Source organism: Melanerpes formicivorus, unplaced genomic scaffold (assembly GCF_026170545.1).
Source record: "Melanerpes formicivorus ecotype bairdi unplaced genomic scaffold, bMelFor1.0.p_v2 SCAF_1, whole genome shotgun sequence".
NCBI lineage: Eukaryota > Metazoa > Chordata > Aves > Piciformes > Picidae > Melanerpes > Melanerpes formicivorus.
In genome coordinates, this window is record NW_027142353.1 from 17,846,969 (window position 1) to 17,868,544 (window position 21,576).

Here is a 21,576-nt window from a genome sequence, read left to right on the forward strand (position 1 = left end):
TTCCATTCCCCCTAGTCCTATCACACAGAGACGGGACCTGATTCTAAGATACAACTGTCACAACAGTTGCTTTTTTTCCACTTGTCCTTATTTCAGGTTTAGGTTAACCTTAGGAATAAAGAACTAAAAAAAATGCAGGCAAATGAGAGCAGTTCAACTGCTTCCACTTGAAAAAAAATTAAAATCACATTGGTAACCCCCTTTTTTTCTATAGAAAATAATAACACAAAAAGGGAAAACTTATCAATCAAGTGGATACTCTGAAGTTGCATCCACAGCTTAGCTTAGCTCAGTCTCTGCCACCATTATAAGTAGAACTCAATCTTTGCCTTAGAGATTACAGAAGAATTATTTTCCAAACCTACTTTATATGAAAATGAAATATACCTAGCAAAGAGAATATCTGATTTGGGGAAAGTAAATAAAAGCCTTTCTTTCAAGAGCTCAGAATAAACTACTGCGGCAGATCGCAGTAATGAAGATTGTCTCCAACAAATCCCAGTGATCTAAAATAAAATTCCATTCCAGCTGAAATAAGGGCATGGTCCTCAATGTAATTTCCATTTTAAAAAAAGTAAATCTTTTCACCATTACAGATAACAATTCTGAAGGACAGATATAGTGACCTAGCTTGTGAGGCTTTGCAGATATTATCTTACAGCTCAGTAATCATTTTTCGGAGGGATAGTGTCTGTAGCCCTATACTTCACAGCAACATCACAGGGTAGTGCTTCTAAAGCTTTGTTTTTCCAGGCCTGTAGGCTGCTGCAGAGTTGTTGATCTCCACTGTATTATTTTCCCGTTTCATCACTCTATAGATCATTGTTCACATTCCTGGCCAGGACTGAAGCACTATTTGTAGTTCCTGTAAATTATTGGCACACTGAATTCCCCTGCTTTGGCCTTACAAAGCAGGGTCACAGGCTTGGATATGGACAAACCAGCATGACCTGCAACTCAGTAACAAGGTCTTCAGATTTCTTATTACACCAGCTTTCTAAGTTTACCCTTCACATCATACACAATGCTGAAGGGCAGATGTGTTCGCTATATCCATACTGATACTCAGGGAAAATAATAGCTAAGGAAAACAGAAACCGCAACCTGCCCAGGGGTTTCCATGCAGCTGTAGGTAGTATGCTGAAATACTTGCTTCCCTTTCTCAGGTTGGCTCAAATTTGGCCATGATAACTGCTGCTGGTTGTAATGGGTTAGGAGCCCATTCTCTTCTTCAATGGAGACATGAATGGATCTTTGTTTGAGGGGGGATAGAAATAATTCTTTACTGCCTTGAAACAGAAAAATGTATGATTGATAGTATTGTGAGGTATTTTATTCCCTTTTGTTGTGAGCAAAGCTGTAAGCCATTTTATACATCGCACATAGGTAAGCCATTAACAGAGTGAAGAGCTAAACAACTAAAGAGTACAGGTAGAATTGTCCCAGCTTCATTTCCCGGATCTGTTTTCAGCCTCCTCTACCTAGTGCTGTGTTTCCTCAAAGGCCCGTAACGGTGATCGATGTGATCCCAGCGTGCTGACCTTCTGTTAATGGAAGTTTTGAGTCACCCACATGGTGAAGTCTTTCTTGAAACCAGGAAGAGCATCTAAGCACAGCGGATGTGCACTGTCAACCTGCTGAGTAGCCCAACAGCTTATCCCACAGGCAGTGCTAGCTAACATTAAAGCCAGCTGCACGCCATGGGTATTTTGGCTGCTGCATGTGTCTGTCGCTGTCTGTATGCTGGGCCCTGGGGTGGAAGAGGGAGAGACTGAAAGTCCAACAACAAACCAGAAGTCATACTAGGATGTGTAGCAGGCAGGATGAAAACTTGGGGCTTCAGTAGCATCCCCAGCTTATAGCAATGTTGTTACCAAAACACTCTACAAGCTAATCACAAAGAGCTGCGGTCCTCATAGCGTACAGGTTTTCTTTCAAGTTTGTGAAACAAACAGCAGAATGTCACCACAGCCTTTAATTTCTTCTTGTACAATACCATTCACACTACATTAACAGCCCAAAGAATATTGCACTGGATTATTAAAAAAAAAAAAAAAATCCATCTTGCAAGTAGTATTCACTTTTCAAAGCCAACAGATGAGCAATTTGGTCAACTTGCACCAAGAAAACGGTTAGGTAAGAATCCTAGACTTTATTTATACCACATGGATCTGTAACCCTAATGGGGAAAATGAAAGCAAGCTGTAAACTGTTTCCTTGTTAAAGGTAGAAAATTAGTAATTCCTTGCTGATTAAATGTAGAAAGGCTGGGGGGGGTAGGGGGGAGGGGGGAGGAACAAAAAAAGAAATGAATCAGAAAGTTATCTCATTCCTGTTAGACTGCTTGCTGTATATATAATTATATTCTATACTGTGAAAGTCCATCTACATTTTAAAATCCAGCAGTCTACAGATTAACATGGTAAAACAAAAATATATTTTTATGAGAAGAGAAGAAACAGTGTTTGCCTCAGAGAAGAAAGGCTTCAGATTGTGAAGTCATTCTTTTTTCTTTTTTCTTTTTTTTTTGTTGTTTTTAGGTGCAATCTTGGAGGCAACAAAATGTCTTTTGGCATTTGGCACTCTAATAAGGACAATATTTTAATACTGGCACAAGCTAAAAACAGCACAGAATGACAAAATACAAGACATGAAACAAACCGCAGCCACTGGGAGGATGGAAAGCTACGCTGAACATACGGAGAACTTAAAACTGTTTTGCCAAGGAATTGTGAAAGTTTCTGCAAAACCATACTTAGTTGTTGGTTTTTTTTTCCTTTTCTTTTACCAAATTGTAAGTTTTACTAAACTTGGAGGGAGAAAAGAGTTTTAAATGTCCTCTAGAAAATCAGCAGCTGCTGGACAATCAATATGGCGGCTCCTTCAGCCGTCAATAGGCGTGAGGCTCTTTATGACTTAGAGCTCGAGTGCGTGAGGCAGAGCTGGTGGCACTTCGGATCACCTCCATCCATCTGTGAAGGGGCACAAGGGGAGACACAAACAACAGAACAGTTAATTCCTAAGGAAAGATTTCGTAGAAGATAGAGTCTCTGCTAGTAGCTGTACTGTTTTATTTCCAGTGCCTACAGGAGCAGCTTGACTCCTAAGTCTATCCAAAGTCGAGAGGCCCTAGGTCCACACAACTGCCAAACGCATAGATGAAAGGAGGTTTAAAGAGGATAAGCAGCAGAGATGGACCCAAAATTCATGAACTTAGTCATGGCTTTACTTGCTCTGCAGACACCAGATCTCTTTTCTGGATTGTCCAAATGTTGAGCGGTTGAGACCAACCATTCTTAATTCCAGAGTGAAAAAAATGCAATTTAGCTGCAGTTTTGACTTCTTTTTTCTAGAACTGAGAGAGGGCTTTTGTGATTTTTCCTATTCTACTAATTTATTTAAGCAAGTCTGTCCCACAATTTGTTTTATTTATAGTTTTAGACTGACATGACTGAAAACAGTAGTGGTCCTCTTCAGGAGGAGCAGACATTAACGTTTTTGACAGGTTGATGCTTCATGTAAAAGATATAAATTATTTCCCAGTATGAACAACCTCAAACCACAATTTGGAGGGAATAATGCCTGCTTTCTAGCTCTCCATGTATCTGAAATTCAGTGGGAGGTGTAAAGACTCCATGCTGAAGTGGCATAAATATGTAGTAAGAACAGCTGCTCCTGTGAAAAATTACAATTTTATTTCAGGTGTGGATTTTCCTTCCAATTGCACTAGAGGGGATGGAGAGCTACTGACAGGTCCTGTGATCTGTTTACAGGCTTCCTGGAGACTGAAGCAGAGCTCCTTACACAGCCTGATCAGCTCAGACTGGATTAATCCCTGTGGATAAGACAGGGTTTGTTGTAATCGCAATTGCAGCTATCACGGTATCAAACCCAACCACCTGGCTCTACCACTATCAGGTTTAAAATGTCTTAAAATTGTAAAGCATTCTCCCTCTAGTTGTGCTGACTTGCCTGCATTACTGAATCGATTTACTAAGCATCTACTAACCTTGTTTGGGAAAAAAAGAACACCTGGTATTTCACAAGTTCCCTCTCCCAGCAGGCTGACTTACCTTTCAAATGTATATTCACTTTCAGCCCTGAAGTAGTACACATGGGATTTGAAATGCAGCTTGAACACATAATCTTTGTGAATGTTTTCAGATTCAGAAGGAATGGTAAGTGAATATCCCAGTAAAGGAAGGCTGGCTAAAGGATGATTGTCCTGAAAAGAAATGATGGAAAATGCTGTGAGATAAAAGTCTTTATAGAACATATAAGTAAAATGGAGGACAGATAGACACTCATTTAAAGGTCATCATCCTGCTTCCAAGTGCAGAAAAAATACCAGCTTTATACTGTCACAATGACCTTAGCAGCCTGGTAGTTTCAGCTTGTTCATCTTTATGGATCCTTCTCATAAACACCAGCTGGAGGCTGATCCTATGAGTCAGTATTTCCACATAAGAAGGTTGTCTGAAATCTTGGACTTTCACTACTTTTAAATTGACAAATTTAAAGCTCCATCATTCGGCATTAGCAGAGCACCCTGCATGTTCATCCCAGGCTTGCAAACATCAGCCTCTTCAGATCACACAGTGTTAGGGGTTGGAGAAGACCTCTGGAGTTCATCTCATCCAACCCCCCAACCAGAGCAGGATCACCCATACCAGATCAGGGGTGCATCAAGGTGGGCCTTGAATATCTCCAGGGAGGGAGTGTCCACAACCTCCCTGGATCACCCAGGGCAGACTGCACAGGAATGCATCCAGGCAGGTTTTGAAAGTCTCTAGAGAGAGACTCCATGAGCTGTCTGGGCAGCCTGTTCCAGTGTTCCATCACCCTCACCATAAAGAAGTTTCTCCATATGTCGAGGTGGAACATCCTGTGTTCCAGCTTATACATGTTGTTCCTTGTCTTATCACTGAGCACCACCAAAAGGAGGTTCACCTTCATGTTGACACCCACCCCTCACTAATAAGATCCCCTCTCAGCCTTCTCAGATATTTACTGGCCACTGCAGCACTCATTGCTTAAGGTCTCTCATTTCATGGCACGGCACATCTGAACAAATAATTTCCACTTATTTATTCCACTTACGTATCCTACAGTTCACACTTTTCCTTTTTTTCAGTGCAGAAACCTTATCATCACAGAATCACAGAATTACTGAGGCTGGAATAGGCCTGTGAGATCATCAAGTCCAGCCCATGACCTAACATCACCACATCAACCAGACCATCTCACTAAGTGCCACTTCCAATCTTTCCTTAAGCATCTCCAGGGATGGCAACTCTACCACCTCCCTGGGCAGTCCATTCCAGTGTTTGATTACCCTTTCCATGAGGAAGTGCTTCCTAACATCCAACCTAAACCTTCCCTGGTGCAGCTTCAGGCCATGCCCTCTCATCTTGTCGCAAGTTGCCTGGGAGAAGAGCCTGACCCCCACCTTACTACAACTTCCCTTCAGCTAGTTGTGGAGTATGATAAGGTCCCCCCTTGAGTCTCCTCTCTTCCAAGCTAAACCCCAGCTCCCTCAGCCTTTCCCTCCAGTCCCTTCACCAGTCTCATTGCTCTCCTCTGGACCTGCTCCAACACCTCAGTATCTTTCTTGAAGTGAGTGACCCAGATCTGCACACAGTACTCGAGATAAGGCCTCACCAGTGCCAAGTACAGGGGCAGCATGACTTCTCTGCTCCTGCTGGCCACAATATTCCTGATACAAGCCAGGATGCCATTGGACTTCTTGGCCACCTGGGCATACTGCTGGCTCATGTTCAGCCATTTGTCAACCAGCACTCCCAGGTCCCTCTCTGACAGGCTGCTCTCCAGTCACTCATCCCCCACTCTGTAGCACTGCATGGGGTTATTGTGGCCGAAGTGTAGGACCCTGCACTTGGCCTTGTTAAACCTCATCAAAGGTTCCAACAGCAATGAAAGGACAATGTAGCAATTAGTATTATTTTATGCTTATGTCCTGCTTGAACACAGAGATTCAAAAGCCCAACAGATTTGCTGTTGTTCTATCTTGTTTGACTTAAAATAGAATAGAATAAACCAGGTTGGAAGAGACCGTCATGATCATCGCGTCCAACCTATCATCCACCACCACCTAATCAACTAAACCATGCAACCAAGCACCCTGTCAAGTCTCCTCCTGAGCACCTCCAGTGATGGTGACTCCACCACCTCCCCAGGCAGCCCATTCCAATGGGCAATCACTCTCTCTGTGTAGAACTTCTTCCTAACATCCTGTCTGAACCTCCCCTGGTGGTGCAGCTTGAGACTGTGTCCTCTTGTTCTGGTGCTGGTTGCCTGGGAGAAGAGACCAGCCACGGCCTGTCTACAGCCTCCCTTCAGGTAGTTGTAGAGAGCAGTAAGGTCTCCCCTGAGCCTCCTTTTCTCCAGGCTAAGCAATCCCAGCTCCCTCAGCCTCTCCTCATAGGGCTTGTGTTCCAAACCCTTCACCAGCTTTGTTGCCCTTTTCTGGACACGCTCCAGCAAGTCAACATCCTTCCTAAACTGAGGGGCCCAGAACCGGACACAAGACTCAAGGTCTGGCCTAACCAGTGCAGTGTCCGGGGGAGCATGACCTCCCTGCACTAGTTAGGCCACACCTTAAGCGTCAGCAGTGGTAAACATTTTGTAAGTCACCATTAACTGACTGAAGTAACATCAGAATTTGTACAAGAAAAACTGTCCTGTTTAAAGTTGCACCACAACCACTGAGAGGCAGCAACACCTGTTGTACTTTTAGGGATGATAAGCACAGTGACTGCTGGAAGTTTCAGGAAACAAACGTGTCCTTCAACTGACAAGTGACTAGATTGAGAACATGTTCTGCTCTGTGTTCCAGCTGCCACAAGGCTGCAGGCTTGGGGAAGTGTGTCTGAAAAGCTGTCTGGCAGAAAGGGACCTGGGGGTTCTAATCGACAAGCAGCTGAATATGAGCCAGCAGTGTGCCCAGGTAGCCAAGAAAGCTGATGGCATCCTGGCTTGTATCAGAAATGTTGTGTCCAGTAGGAGTAGGGAGGTGATTGTCCCCTTGTACTCAGCTCTGGTGAGGTCACACCTCAAGTATTGTGTCCAGTTTTGTGCACCTCAGTACAAGAGAGATGTTGAGGTGCTGGAGTAAGTGCAGAGGAGGGCAACGAAGCTGGTGAAGGGCCTGGAAAATAAATCTGATGAAGAGTGACTGAAAGAGCTAGGGCTGTTTAGTCTGAGAAAGACAAGGCTGAAGGGAGATCTCATTGCTGTCTGCAACTACCTGAAAGGACACTGTAGAGAGGGTGATGCTGGTCTCTTCTCCCAAGTAATTAGTGATAGAACAAGAGGGAATGGCCTCAAGCTGCAACTGGGTAGGTTTAGACTGGACATTAGGAAAAAAATTTTCATGTCAAGAGTGGTCAGGCTTTGGAATGTGCTGCCCACAGAGGTGGTTGAGTCACCAATCCTGGATGTGTTTAAAGGTCATTTGGATGTGGTGCTTAGGGTTTAGGGGAGAACCTTGTAGAGTAAGGTTATTGGTTGGACTTGGTGATTCTGAGGGTCTCATCCAACCTGAATGTTTCTGTGATTCTGTGATCTTCAGTGACCAGAGCACCTGCTCCTCTTGTCTACAGCACCCATGAGTGATGTCTGCTTTTCTCTCTGCTACCACTTTGAAAAAGACTACAGGAGATCTTCCTCAGCAACCCCCTGGGCGCAGCCGGTTACCTGGTGCGATTTATAGAAGAACATGCAGAAGTTGGTGAACACCACCCAAAGCTTCTGCCACCCGTTGCTGTTTTTGAATTTTCTCAGGAGGTTTCCAGACAGCTGGTTCTGAAACAGATCAAAAGTAGCCAAGTAAACCAGTGAAAGGCACCTGCAGTTCAATTAGTGCAACACAAAAAAGATCTGCTTGATCTGTTTGTATGTGAGATGTTTTGGTTGAATGGACGTAGTGGTTTTTTTCTTTTGCATTTTTCTACTACAAAGCAGTGCTTTATGAACACTTCTTTGTACCTGGGTACTTCCAAAAACTTCAAGCTGCTACACTTTTTTTTCCCCTTCCTTCTCCTTAAGTTGAGGAGGCTTTCAGGACCATTACTGAACATCTGCCTTTTTATCCTAGTCTGTCTTTGCTCTTTTCAAATGATACTTAAATAGAATAATGGAAACAGAAAATCTGACATGAATTTGTGATGCAAAGGAAAGTTATGACATACTTTAGAATGGGAGATAAAAGAGTTTTTGCTCCCAGTACCCAGTGATTTCACATGGTAACTTTTCAAAGATTTCCAAAGCCAGGACTGTGAACCTCATTCTTAGCTGGATTTTTGAATAGTTTAACAAAAAGAAGGGAGGAGGCTGTGACCAACTGCAAGTATTTAATGATTTGCAGAAGAACCTGCTCTTCACATTGTGACAAGGTGAAGGTCTTTATTATTTGGCCTTGGGAAGTTCTTGGTTAATTATTAATTACTTCCCATTCCTAGTAATGGCCTTCACCTGGATCGAAATAGCTGTTTACAACATTGTCATTATATAATGCAGAAGACAATCAATCTGCAAAGCTGAATAGTCAAAGCCTGATGTAGCTACCACAAATGAAATATTCTTGACAATGTTCTGTTTTCACCAGCCTTGGATGCAACATTAAAGCCTTTGCTTTAAATCATCCCATTCTCTGATATCTGGAGTGCCGTCTCCTTGCCCTCAATTACAGGTGTATTCCTTAATTTTCTGTTACCTCATTACTCTGGAGGATATCATAAAAGGACAGGCTTTGCATTCGGTACCAGCAGACATATGAAATGGAAACAGGCCGCTGATCACTGATCAGTCCAGCAGGTAGGGAAGAACAGTCACTGACAGAGAGAGGATCTTCTACCACGAGAGACAGAAAGGAGGGAGAGACACAAAGAAAATAAACGATATGCTGAAGTGAGAGGCACCAACAGAATGATGTGAACATGAGTGTAACCTGCCACACATGGAACAGCAGTGGAGCTGAAGATGTTTTCACAGAACAACCTATGTCTCCAGGTTGTGCTTGGTCTTCGATGCTTTGTGTTCATTTGAGGCATGGGGAGGAACAAAAGTAAGGAACAAAAAGCACTGATCTCAGACCAAAAGATTTGCCTAACTAAATGTTTTAATTGTTAAAATTAGTCACTGGCTTATGCTTTACACCTATTTATAAGAAGTCCTCTGCTTTAAGGAAAAATACAAGACCTTGCTCTCCATTGAACTGTTCCTCTCTTGCAGGATACAAGGGTACAAAGAACAGAAAATCCACCTGCATGGGATTGAAGTGAGGCTCTGCAGTTAGTGCCTTCCTGTACAGCACAATTTTCTTTGCTACATTTCAGTAGTTCTCCCTCTGTTTAAGAACATAGGTGTTTGTAGAAGCTGTCCCTGCACCTGGCTATCACCTGTCCCTGGCACCTCTAAGTTCTGTATCAGGGCATCTTCTCTAGAGCAACAGTGAGTGACCTGATGTCCACAGGCTGCCTCCCCAGCAGATTCCTTTTACCATTTTCTTTAAGTGTGATATTCCATTTGGTGAGCACTGTGGTAAAATATTCAGAGCTTCCTGCAGCCTCTCTTGGGAGAAGAAACAACACCTAAGGAGGTTTACCACCTCATCCTAAAACCTACACTGAACTATAAGTATTTAATTTTAATCTTTGAAAAGTCAATGTCTGCATCACATCTGTTGAGTACAGAACTAACCAACGTGTATCCAATTGGCTTAGCTGTGTTTGCAGCAAGGGGGAAAGGGACTTTTATTTTGAGGTGGAAAACGCAAATAAAGAAAAAGCAGATGAGACTGAGCAATGAGACAAAGTTCCAGAAAAGATGGCTAGGTAAGGAAAGAACGTTAGTAATACACAGAATTAAAACTCTGGCTGCAGCTGCTAAAGACAATATCCTTTCAGCTCGAGCAATGACTTAATGCCTCTAAGTGAAAGCATTAAGACAGTTTGACCCAATTTAAATTTTAAAGGGTTCAGCATTTTTTTGGGCACTTGCTTCTAGGAAAACTGCTCTAGCTGATTTCCAGCGATGTTCTAAGGGAGTGGATAAGTGTTTCTTGACTGATGGTTTATACGGGAGTCAGTTTCATAGGTGTGCCTGAAACTTCCCCAGAAGGAGACAACGGGAGCAGTGCACTTAATAAGGAGGAGCAAAAAGGAAATTGTCGCTCAAGAGCGTGTCTGGAGCTGCAGTTCAGATCGTTCTGAGGCAGATACCTCCACAGCAATACTAAAGTCGACCATTGACACGCTGGTATTTCTGTGCCAGCAGACGTGCACCGTAGTGTTGCCACGGTGTGGTGACTGACGTTCGAGTGAGGTGCGGGATGCACTGAGGTCGTCCTCAGATTCCTGGTCTACAGTAGTTTCATCAGGAGACTCTATGAAATGCAGGGAAAAAGCATCTTTCTTCCTCTATGCAACAACATATATAATTGGAAAAATTAAACAAATCAATGCTGTCCAAGATATTGTGAACTAAAACACACTTCTAGAAATAATTTTGTGCAGGCATTAAGTAGATTCTGTTTTTCTTACGTGTTTCTGCAAGTGCTAGAATCAAAATACTAACTACCACGCTTTGCTGGTGCTTTTAGTACCTTCCAAGGACAGGCACTGCCCACATCTTGTTAAGTATTTCCTGGAATTGTTATGTAAGTCACTCCTCTATTCACTTTCTGCTAACATCAACAAGAGCATTAAAATGGCAAATACATAAATATATATTTAAAAATCAACTTCACACGTAGCAGTTTGACCTGTGGGCAGCATTTTCCACCACCTTCTTTGAAGCAATCAGCAACCACAGTGATAAAAGTGAAGAAAACCTACCCTCTAGCATTTACTTACTATTGTCAGGTGGGCTGCTAGCCAGTAACTCTGGAGCAGGGCCACTGCTTTTCTCGGCCAGTTCTATTGCCATCTGAATGTCCTCAGTCCATTTGTCCATTTCAGCATGGCTACTAACAATGAAAACTCAAGTTTTACTCACATTCATAGTGTCTGAAAGCAAATTCTAAGAGATAGTCAAAAGCTGAGCTTACTTTTAATTTAAATAAATAAATTCAGGCACAAGCTGCTAGTTGTTTTTTTCTCCCAATAGCTCACTTATTTTGACTTGCACAGTTGCCACTCCATTTGTCCTATTCACTTTTTAAAACAAACAAACAAACAAACTTGTAGCTTTCCACAAAGAAATATGCCTTTGAAATTGTTTCAGGAGCAAATCCAAATGACACCTCTCTGCATTTCTATCTGTCCTACTGTGAAAGCTGCAGAGAAACACATTTCACATGTGTATACTGTCTTCACTGAATTACCTTGCAGCAACAACGATGGACTGGTGTTGAACTCGTAGTGTTAGACAATGAGGAACTCCCCATTCCTCTTCACTTACTTCCATCTGAAAGATAAAAGCCCAGATGCAGTTAGATTGCAGGAAGTACTTATTTCAGTGAACTGAACAAGGTCTTACCATTGAGGAAAACAAAACTGAGAGGAATGTTCACAAACAACAATTTTGAGCTAGGTATCGGGGGGAGAGGGGAAGGAGGCCTGCAAGTTGGAAAAACACTAAATTGTGCAGTAACCTCTTGAACACAAAGTGTGACACTGTCTGCTTGGTGTCATAAAAACCCAAAGGAAAATACTGGTATTTTCACCAGAAGAGTGATTAACCATACAAAAGGGTATGTTAGAGGCTGGGAATGCTCTGGACACAGCAGCACAACACAGTTCTGTTGTCAACAAGTCCACACCAAATGGACAGCAGTAATTGGGAAGATTCCCAGAAATGCCAGATGAAATTTTGAAGCCTTGCAGGGGTTTACAGAAATTCAGAAATTCATTACTGTGGTAGTGAGGAACTAACTCAATTTGCAGGAAAGCAGTGCAGAATAGATATAAACTCAAGGAAATAATGGGAGGAATGAAAGTGTTTTGAAACTAGCAAAAATGCTTTTGAAATCCTTTTAAGAAGAGGAAAGTGGCTGGTATTGGCTTGACTTGGCTGTTTGGCAGAAGTATTGCAACAGGGGCTCAAACTGACTTATTGCTGCTGCCTTCCTCCTACTTGGACTTCAGGATACAGAGCTGAAAACCTTAGGAAATGGATATTTATAGAAAAAAGACTGTTGCTGATGTTTACTTGCCTTGCACAGTGTGTCTATGAGTAATTGGTGATGAATTACTTCAAAGAATCCTGGTTAAATTTAAGGTTTACAAAGTAAAGAAGCTCCTCTCATGAGAAGTTTGTATTATGAAGAAGCTGCTCTCCACTCTTCCACTTCTGCTCTGCAGTCACCTCTATGCAGAAGGTCAAACCAAACACAGCCCCATCACGCACCGCAGAATGTAACCACTGCTTCTCTGCATCAGCAAACAGCCCTTTGCTGCTGTGCTTTCACTCCATCAGGAGTTCATCAAGCAATTCATGTAAGCACAAATCTCCTCAGTTCTCACAATACTTACTGCCATGCCATACAGCGGAAGATGCCCATGGACTTTAAACTGATTGGATGCTGTCAGGCCTCTACTCGTGTACAACAAGATGTCGTTGAACTAGAAAGCAGGAGTAAGCATTATTAGAATGATGCTGCCATGTATGTAGGTAGAAAGAAATAAAACCAGAATGGCTAGAGTAGGAAAGCTGGCCAGTACTGGCTGACTGCTTATATGGCAACCTAAATGCACGAATCCAAAACATGGGCTTCCACAATACTTCAGTACCTTCTATTAGCACCTGTTATTTTCACAGAATCACAGAACATTAGAGGTTGGAAGGGACCCCCAGAGATCATTGAGTCCAACCCCACTGCCAAAGCAGGGTCTTCTATGGTAGTCAGCACAGGAATGCATTCAGGTGGATTTTGAATGTCTCCAGTGTAGTGGTTTGAGCTAGTCCACAACCTCTCTGGGCAGGCTGTTCTAGTGCTCCATCACCCTCACTGTAAAGAAGTTTCTCCTCATGTTGAGGTGTGTTGAGGTGAAATCTTCTATGTTCAAGTTTGTATCCATTGTTTCTTTCTTATTACTGCACACCACTGAAAAGAGCTTGGCCCCCTCCACTTGACACCCACCCCTCAGATATTTATACACATTGATGAGATCCCCTCTCAGTCTTCCCAAAACTAAACAGCCCCGGGTTTCCCAGTCTCTCTTCACGGGGAAGATGCTGAAGTCCCCTAACCATCCTTGTGACTCTTCCTTTCCAGCTCATCTCAGGCACCTTCTCACAGTTTTCCACTGGGTATCTTCCTGTGCTTTCTAATATTCCCTTTGTGATCTCTGGGTCAGAACTAGCAAGCCCAATGTTTCACATTCTAGCACACTTTGAATCCATGGAAGAGTAAGTGTCTTTTACGTTTATCTTCTTCTAATTTGTGTGGAAAGATGAGTAAACATGCCTGGAAAGAGTGACTGGCCACTGGAATGGGCTGCCCAGAAAGCTGGTGGGGTCAGCATCCTTGGAGATATTTAAGAAGAGACTGGATGAGGCACTTAGTGCCATGGTCTAGCTGATTAGTTAGGGTTGGGTGATCAGTTGGACTTGATGATCTTGGAGGTCTCTTCCAATCTGGTTGATTCTGTGATTCTACTGTAGCTTTTATGAAGTGGCTAAGTAATCCCTACATTCAGAAGGAAGCCAGGAGACATCTTGTAAGGTAGATAGCTTTAGATTAGAAATAACAAGGTGGAGAGACTGACTATCTCAATTTGTAAAACTTTGTGCATGCAACAGCAGTTGTTGAGAGCATGTCAAATGACTGCCTACATTTTGTTGCTGTAAAACAGAATCACAGAATGTTAGGGCTTGGAAGAGACCTCTAAAGACCACCTAGTCCCCCCCTGCAGAGCGAGACTCTACAACCTTCCTGGGCAGCCTGCTCCAGTAGTTCCATCACCCTCATGGTGAAACACATTTTCCTCAAGTTTACATGGAGCTTCCTATACCTCAACTTCCACCCATTGCCCCTTGTTCTGTCACTGGGCAGCACCAAGAAGAGCCTGGTTCCATCCTCTTGCATTCACCCATTACGTATTTATAAATGTTAATGAGGTCATGTCTTAGTCTCCTCTTCTCCAAGCTAAAGAGTCCCAGCTCCCTCAGTCTCTCCCGGTAAGGAGAGGCACATGGCATATTTTCCCTGTGTCACCTGGGTCAGTGGATGGTTTTCTCAAACCAGGCAGCTGCATCAAGAATAATCATACTCTGTGCTGAGAAACACAGCTCTCACACAGACACCTACAGCAACCATTCGCAAAACTATGTGGATCAGCCACTAGAGGGGGATTTGATTTTGCCAATGATTACACTTGTATTTGGTCTCCTAGAATACTGACCAGGGATATCACCTCCAAAAGATTCTGGTGCTTGAAACAGACCAAAGACTTCTTTGACAGTGTGGGCAACTGACTTGAGAGTCTAGTCCCAACTCTTTAATGTTTTATACAGATATAATATTGAGGCATCATCTACTAACAAGAACTGTGGTATGCAAGACAATATGCATCACATTCATTAGGCTTCCTCTTTAGTGCCTTTAAAGGCAGAGGATAATCCAGGCCCAGGTGAATTTAGCAGTTTCATCTTTGGCTCATTTGACAGACAGAATGTCAAATACCTCATAAAACTTAGCACACTCACAAACTTTTCTATATACCCACTGTCTTCATCTTTTGCACACAAGAAGCCAAGTGTCCTCAACAATGAACACTTAACATTCAGCTGGACAGGGTGCTAGGCCATCTTGTCTAGACTGTGCTGTTGCTGAGAAAGTTAGGACCCAGTGATCCTTGAGGTTCCCTTCCAACCTTATATTCTGTGATTCTTGAACCTATTTTCCTGCCACACTGCACTAACTCTTCAATATTTCACTCTGTAATGCCAGACTAGAAAATCTATGCACTCTCCTGGGTATCTGAGTGCCCAGGACCAAGGGCTCAGCAGCAGCAGGATGAGACCTACAAAATGCATCTCCAGGTAAAGGCAGGTCTATCAACATGCTGGGCACTCAAGGGGTGAAACTGGATGGTCTGTGGAGAAATTTGGTTCTCTATAATGTGTTCTGAGAACATTATGCAGATTATTGTTCATATCACCATGACTTTCTGGACATGATCACTAACCCTGGGGTCACTTTTCATTTTATGACAACTCTGCTTTTCTTTAAGACAGTGTGTTAGGAGGTATTATTTTATCATGATAGTATAAAAATAAATAGTTTTATCTTTGTAAGAAGCAGTCACAAAGAGAGTATTTGATTTGGGAAACATACCTCTTTCACAAGCAGCTACACAGGTGATGTATTATGTTAATTTGTAAATAAGGCTGTTTAAAAATACTGCCTGCAATTCACAATTCAAGTCTAACAGCATGTCCAATGGTTGTCTATAGTTACATTGCATTACATAAAGAAAATGTCTTCTTGCTTACCAGGAAGAACATCCGTTGCTGTAAACCTTTTCCAGACAGCTTACTAAGACTGCCCAGTCTAATGAACTCCTGTGGGGGATGAGTACAAAACAAATATGGATCTTTTGCAAAAATGATGATCATTTTTTCATTATGCAGATATGGCTGCTTGGTCACAGGACTGATTTGACTATCAGTCCCCAAGACTTTTTATTTGCTTTCTTAAATATGTTAAAAATCTTACTTACAGGGTAATTTCTCTCCATTCATAACTGCCTTCATGATAAAACTCCTTCATAGCCTTGCATTCATTTTAAGAAAAGTCAGCTATGCAGAAATTTTTACCTAATATTTATTCCTTCAGACAGCTCCCTCTTTCATCAGTATTAAATAAGGATTTTTCGTGATACAAATGATATAAAAGGTAATGATAATTTGGTCTGTATGTTATTGGTTTGTCATTGGTGACTTGTGTTGTGCACACGGAATATACAGGTCTTCTCTGAGATGTAAAACCAGCTACATGAATCAACATCACCATTAGCAGCAGAAAAAGAAGGAAATTTGTCTCACAGCATGAGTTATCCTGTAACTGTGAATTATCCATGTTATATAATGCAGTACATTAATTCAGATCAAATTGTTTAACAATGTTTAGGGATAGAATTAAAAGAAAAGTAGCACATCTAAAACTTGCCAAGTGCTGGATTTCCTGGGCTTACTGTGAACTCCACTGTAGTTCACCCTTCCACTTACCCAAAACCCATGAAAACATAATTTTTCAGTTAACTCCCTCCAGCTTCTGTCAAGAGGTTTAAATGTAATTATGACAGTCTTTCTAAGGTCATTCTACTGATAATTGTGCATGTAAAAGGCACATAAAGCATCAGAATCACCTGCATTTTAGGAATAAACTGGATAAGTTTAATTTGTTCAGAGAGGTACTCTGGTTGCCTGAGGGTTGCTGTGTTGTGTCCAGTCCTCTCTAATTGCATTGCACAAGGGCTCGGGGAGGAAAAAGTGGCTAGAGGCAGTTATCCCTACATCACAGTAGGCTTATGTTACCAGAAAGGCCACTGGAAGCTGTTGTTTGCTACCAAAGAATATTATTCATAATTTCTGTTTGTACAATACCACCTAATAGTCAGTCGCAGGTTTAGCATCACTGTGACAAATGCCCTGTGAACAGATGAATCAAGAGCTGCAGGTCACCAAAAGGTGCAAGAACAACTGACCATGGGATATTTTAACATCCAATACAGGAAGCAGCTTGGTGGCAACAGAGACCCCAGTCTTGGATGACATGGAGAAGTTGTTTACCAACAGCCTCCTTTAGGAGAGCTGAATCAGGACATAACACTGGACTTCTCCCCTGAGACATGCTGTTCAGCTGTGGGTGACAATGGTATTTACCTCCCAGCCCAGCCTGTACTGGGGCAGGGATTTCAGGCAGAGCCAGGAGAGCAGCCAGAAGTCTGGAAGCAGCAATATTTTGGGCATGTGCCAGAGCATGGTGTCCAATGCTTTTTGCCTTGTCAGGCAAACCACCTCTGCCCCCTGCTTGCTTCTTCTTGAACTTCCTAGGACAGGAAGACTGATCTTGCCTTTAAATAGACTTAGGGTAGCAGAAACATCTGATGACAGCATTTAATTCAATGTGATTTAGATATGCACAGGCTGTGAAATGTCCTGAGGGGCTTGCCAAGGAAGCAAACAGTCTGTGGATCAGTAGAAGGAGGCATGAGTTGTGGCAGCTGCTTAGGAGACAGGGAAGAGGCAAAGTCAGGCAGCAAGGAACAGCCACGAATCCATAAATACCTCTGCTCAGCAGTGCCTTCCCAATGGCACATCAGCTGCAAGCCTCTTCTAAACATTTGAATCTTTAAATGAAGTAGACCCCAGAGAGCTCAGCAAGCTGCCTCTGTGTCTAGAGTCATGACCCTGCTGTGGCACTAGATAAGAACAGGGCATGGGAAGCAGATCCCAGGATGTTGCATTCACTGAGTGATGGCCTAGCAGGAGTCCATCAGGGCTGGTTGGCCAGGCTGCAGGGCAAGTTCAAGCTCTGCCATATTTGCAGTTCAATGCTAATCTCATATTTTCTTTCCAAGTTGTTTCCAAGAAATGCATAAGGGGTGAGAACAGTCTAGTGATGCATTTTCTTCAGTATCTGTTGCTGCAGTACTGTTGTACTGCAAACAGAAGTTAGGGGAGTGGGGAGGAAGTTATTCCAACAACAGACAGCACTCAAGCTTGCATGAAGAGATAAACCTGCACCTTGTGTTGTTTTTAGGCTATGCCTCTAAAATATAGCTGCAGATTTTGAGCAGAAAAGTAGAAAAATATAAATAAATCACGACTGGGTGTAAAAAGGAAAACAAAAGATTATTCTAAAACAAATTCATTGGATAAATGTCTGGGACAAGAGGAGCTGTACCATAAAAATTCTTCACATTTCCCTTTTTCCCCATTCCCTTTTCTCTTCTGATCTCAGCTGTTTTGCTTTGCTCGGGGGAGAGATAATGTGTTTCTGGCTGGCCTCGGATAAGTCTAACACACTGCTTTTCTCTCTCAACTACTTTCTCTCTCTCTGGGACAAGGGGGTTTGGGGGGCCAGTGGAACAGCTCTCCCTGGTTCTTTTGACCAGGGGTGTTTTTGTGTTGTTTGCTAATTGTAAATATCTGTATACTATTGTAAATACTGTATATTTTGTACATATTCATTGCCTTCCATTGTAGAGTGTAGGTTTTGCTTGTAAATACAGCTTCATTTGCTTCTGACTAAGGTGGTCTGGCTAAAAGTTAATGCTGGGGGGAACGTCAACCCACCACAACCTAGAAAAGTAAAAAAGGCTACAAATGCTACACTGAAGCTCCTTTATTCTGAAGTAAGCCTCCATTTTTAAAGACACGTGACAGGGAAGAATGAGACGTTGGTATTTTTATAACACAACTAAGAGTGTTTACTTAAGGCAACACTGCCTCCAAAATTATTGCCTAACATTACATGTAAGCTAAAGAGACTGCTTGGCCCCAGGGCCATGAGTTGCAAAGCTGGGCATTGTGAAAGGGCTTAAGGTCCTCCAGCACAAACATCTTCCTTTCCTTTAATCTGCCATGCTCCAGCATCAAGAGGTAGAAAAAAGAAAAGAAAGCAGGAGCAGATGAAATGAGGAAATGTGCAACTGCTCAAGCTCTGAGTGCTGTGATATTTCTACCACCTCTGTTGTAATAGATGTTTGGAATTGCCTACACACATCCAAATCTCTACATAAAAATCAGCCTAATAAAACCCAGAAAAAAGCTAATGAAGATGACTGCCTTTTCCCACTTTAAAGGCTGCTGCTTTCTATGGTAGTATCATTATACATTTGAGAGCTTTTGGTGAGAGGAAAAGGTTCAATGAAGAAAGGCAATTTCACAGCTGCTCCTAAGAAACAGGCTTCTAAAATACATCTAATGCTTTGAAATTGTATCAGACCTTGATCACAGCAACATTGCTTACTTACCCTGCCTGGGATCACCAGATTGTCTATGCCTATCAAGTCTTTCTTGAGTTCATGCAGCTTCTGGAAGTTCTCCATCTTTATCATATTGCCATGGAGTTGAGCCACCATTTCAGAAATTTCAGCCAAAGCAGCTAGACAGACAAAAACATAAAATGCATGTCAAAAAGGTACAAAAATGTTCAAGAAGAAAGATGGCTTTTGTCTGCAGCACTAGGCTCATGAACATCGCCCTTCTTATGTTATCCTTCTCTTTCACAGTGTAAAGCTACTTGACTACAAACCACACCAGCTGGACACCATCCTATGGAGTGGAGAGAATGAAGTGCTGTAATGAAGCAACAGTTGATTTCCTCAGCCAAAGTTTTTGCTCTATTTTAGCCCCAGAAACTTTGGAGGAATACTTGAATCAATGAGATTCCCTACTTCTCCAATTAATCTAGGGACCTTCTCTATGCTTGGAAAAAAAAAGGCATTTCCCCTCCTACCTGCATCGTATTGGTTCAAGTCCATATTTGAAAACAGTAGAAAATGGCAGTGTCATTTCTTGTACCATTTGAAGTAGCAAACACAGTAAATTTGGGGTGTGTCCTCATCCCAGCAATGAGAATGACAAAGGCTACATGTCACTGAATCACATTATGGCTCTACTTCACACTCTCCAAAGACATGAGCAACAATGAGTGACCTCACTCCTGGGAGTGATTTTCCTAAGGAACACCTTCATCCTGGAAAGAGATGTTTGCTGTGTGAAGAAGGATGAGGTGGGATACAGAAGGAAGCAGGCACTACAAAGTCTCGCTCTGCGCTTGCCAAAGCCAAAGCAGTGCAGGCTTGGTTCCCATGCTTCCCATGCCAAATCTGCTTCCCATGTCTTGTCTTTTTGCTGTGACAACAACACAGGAAGTCAACTCAGAGAACTAAGCTGAAAATGACTTCGTCACTTGATGTTTTCAGGGGGACCAGCTCACTGTCTAGCTCTTTGTGCCATTGTGTACATGAGCATCGCCCTGATATACCTGAACAGCTGAGCAGCCTGGACTGAACACTGACTGACTTTAGTACTAGAAGAGCACTTACAGTCATTTGGTTAAAAAAACTGCAGCCAAGGGAACAGTAAGAGCCGTGCCTCTTTATAATTGCTCAGTGTTCAGTACCTGTAGTGGGATACCTGAGCTCTCTGCTGGGATTCACATCCACATCTCCCACTTTTATTGCTTCCTTTACACTCCGATCTTTAACAAATGTTTGCACATGTCTTAGTAAGCGACTGATCCCAAAGTAATGGTATCTCAAGTCACACTGTCCTCATGATCTTATTTACATCCCTGAATCCTGTGCTTGTATCCATTTCAAAAGTGGAGCAGGAATCAAACCTTGATGGCTGCTGCACTCTCTGGGAAAGTGGGAATGGACACATCATCACCATCATCTATCCTTGGCTGAAAGAAATGAAGGCTTTCCCTGAGATCATCAGGCAGTAGCTACATTTTGGCAAACATTTGTGGCACAGCACTTCAGTGCCCCAGACCTCCAAGCAGGTTACCTCCACATTTTGTGCATTGCTTGCTGTGGGTCTCACGGCATAGCATTGTAGAGGAACTTGGCCAGCTAACTCAGCTAACACCTTACAGCTGGGAGCCATCAGACCAAGCCTGGAGTGCTAACTATACAGGTAACATAACCATCCTCACATGTAGGTAGCTTACAATGGGGGTGGAGGATGGAAGAAAAAACCAGCAGCAAGTGAGTTTAGACCATAGGGGGAAAATTTCTTCAAATTTGGAAAGAAACATATGTTGGCAGTTTCTGTTCCTGAAACAAATCATGGAAATGGTAACAGAGTGAACAGTATGTCTGTAACAAAAGACAACACGTAGAGACATAGTAACAGCAGCCACACTGTCAGACCAAGGGTTCACCTAGGCTACTGCTCTGTGTGCCTAGTGGATCTCTAGGGAAAGCCAGGAACAAGACAAACACATGGTATGTTCCCTCTGCTCTCTCCCAGTCTCCCAACTGTTTTCAGTTCAAGTGACTTCCTGAACTGCATGTCATTTCTGTGTGGTTAATAACTTCCAGCAGGTTTCTCTTCCAAATACTTGTGGCATAACATGTATACAGAAGAAACCTTAATCCTACCATTTCTGGTCTTTTGCAACTCAATCCTCTTTCAATGCAGGCTTAAAAAAAAAGCAACCATCTCTTAAAGTCCATCCAAGCACCTGTATTGGGTTCAGATGCCATTCCCCAGTGCCAGGAATTGGTTGTTTTTCTTGTACTTACCTCTTGAATCCCTGAAGTCTACATGGTCTGGGGGATAGTGTTTGCAAAGCCTCTCCATTATCTGCTTGTAGTGCATAAGCCTGTGTAAAGGTCTGAGAAGGAAGGTATTGAGAGGCAAGTAGCAGACTTTCTGTAGCTCAAAATCCCTGCAAAAGGTCTCCAGCTTGCGAGAGTTCTTGATCCCATTCTCCAACTCAATTAAGATCTCATTGTGCTTCCTCAGGTGAATTGTCAGTTGCTTATAGGCACAAAGAAAGAAAAAAATATGTGGTAGAGCTGTTAGCAATCACTGTGAGACATGACTCAGCCCAAACCACTCCAGTAAAAAACATCCAACTAGCACTGC

General features: G+C 42.6%; 1 protein-coding gene across 6 annotated transcripts in view; it reads right to left on the reverse strand.

The window, feature by feature from the left end:
• Positions 1-1,311: 1,311 nt before the first annotated feature.
• FARP1 (FERM, ARH/RhoGEF and pleckstrin domain protein 1) overlaps positions 1,312-21,576 on the reverse strand; it is a 249,282-nt gene continuing 229,017 nt past the window's right edge. For 4 of the 6 annotated variants that reach the window (XM_068166920.1, XM_068166853.1, XM_068166691.1 and 1 more), the window contains exons 18-27: positions 21,231-21,468; positions 18,948-19,078; positions 15,460-15,528; positions 12,495-12,584; positions 11,345-11,427; positions 10,875-10,987; positions 10,242-10,405; positions 7,717-7,824; positions 4,074-4,225; positions 1,312-2,972 (exon numbers count right to left, since the gene is read on the reverse strand). In XM_068166920.1, the coding sequence (XP_068023021.1) occupies positions 2,891-2,972; positions 4,074-4,225; positions 7,717-7,824; positions 10,242-10,405; positions 10,875-10,987; positions 11,345-11,427; positions 12,495-12,584; positions 15,460-15,528; positions 18,948-19,078; positions 21,231-21,468 (1,230 nt within the window). In that variant the 3' untranslated portion in view covers positions 1,312-2,890. Of the gene's footprint in view, positions 2,973-4,073; positions 4,226-7,716; positions 7,825-8,734; positions 8,872-10,241; positions 10,406-10,874; positions 10,988-11,344; positions 11,428-12,494; positions 12,585-15,459; positions 15,529-18,947; positions 19,079-21,230; positions 21,469-21,576 lie in introns of all 6 variants that reach the window. The other 2 variants (XM_068166776.1, XM_068167003.1) reach the window with 2 other exon arrangements.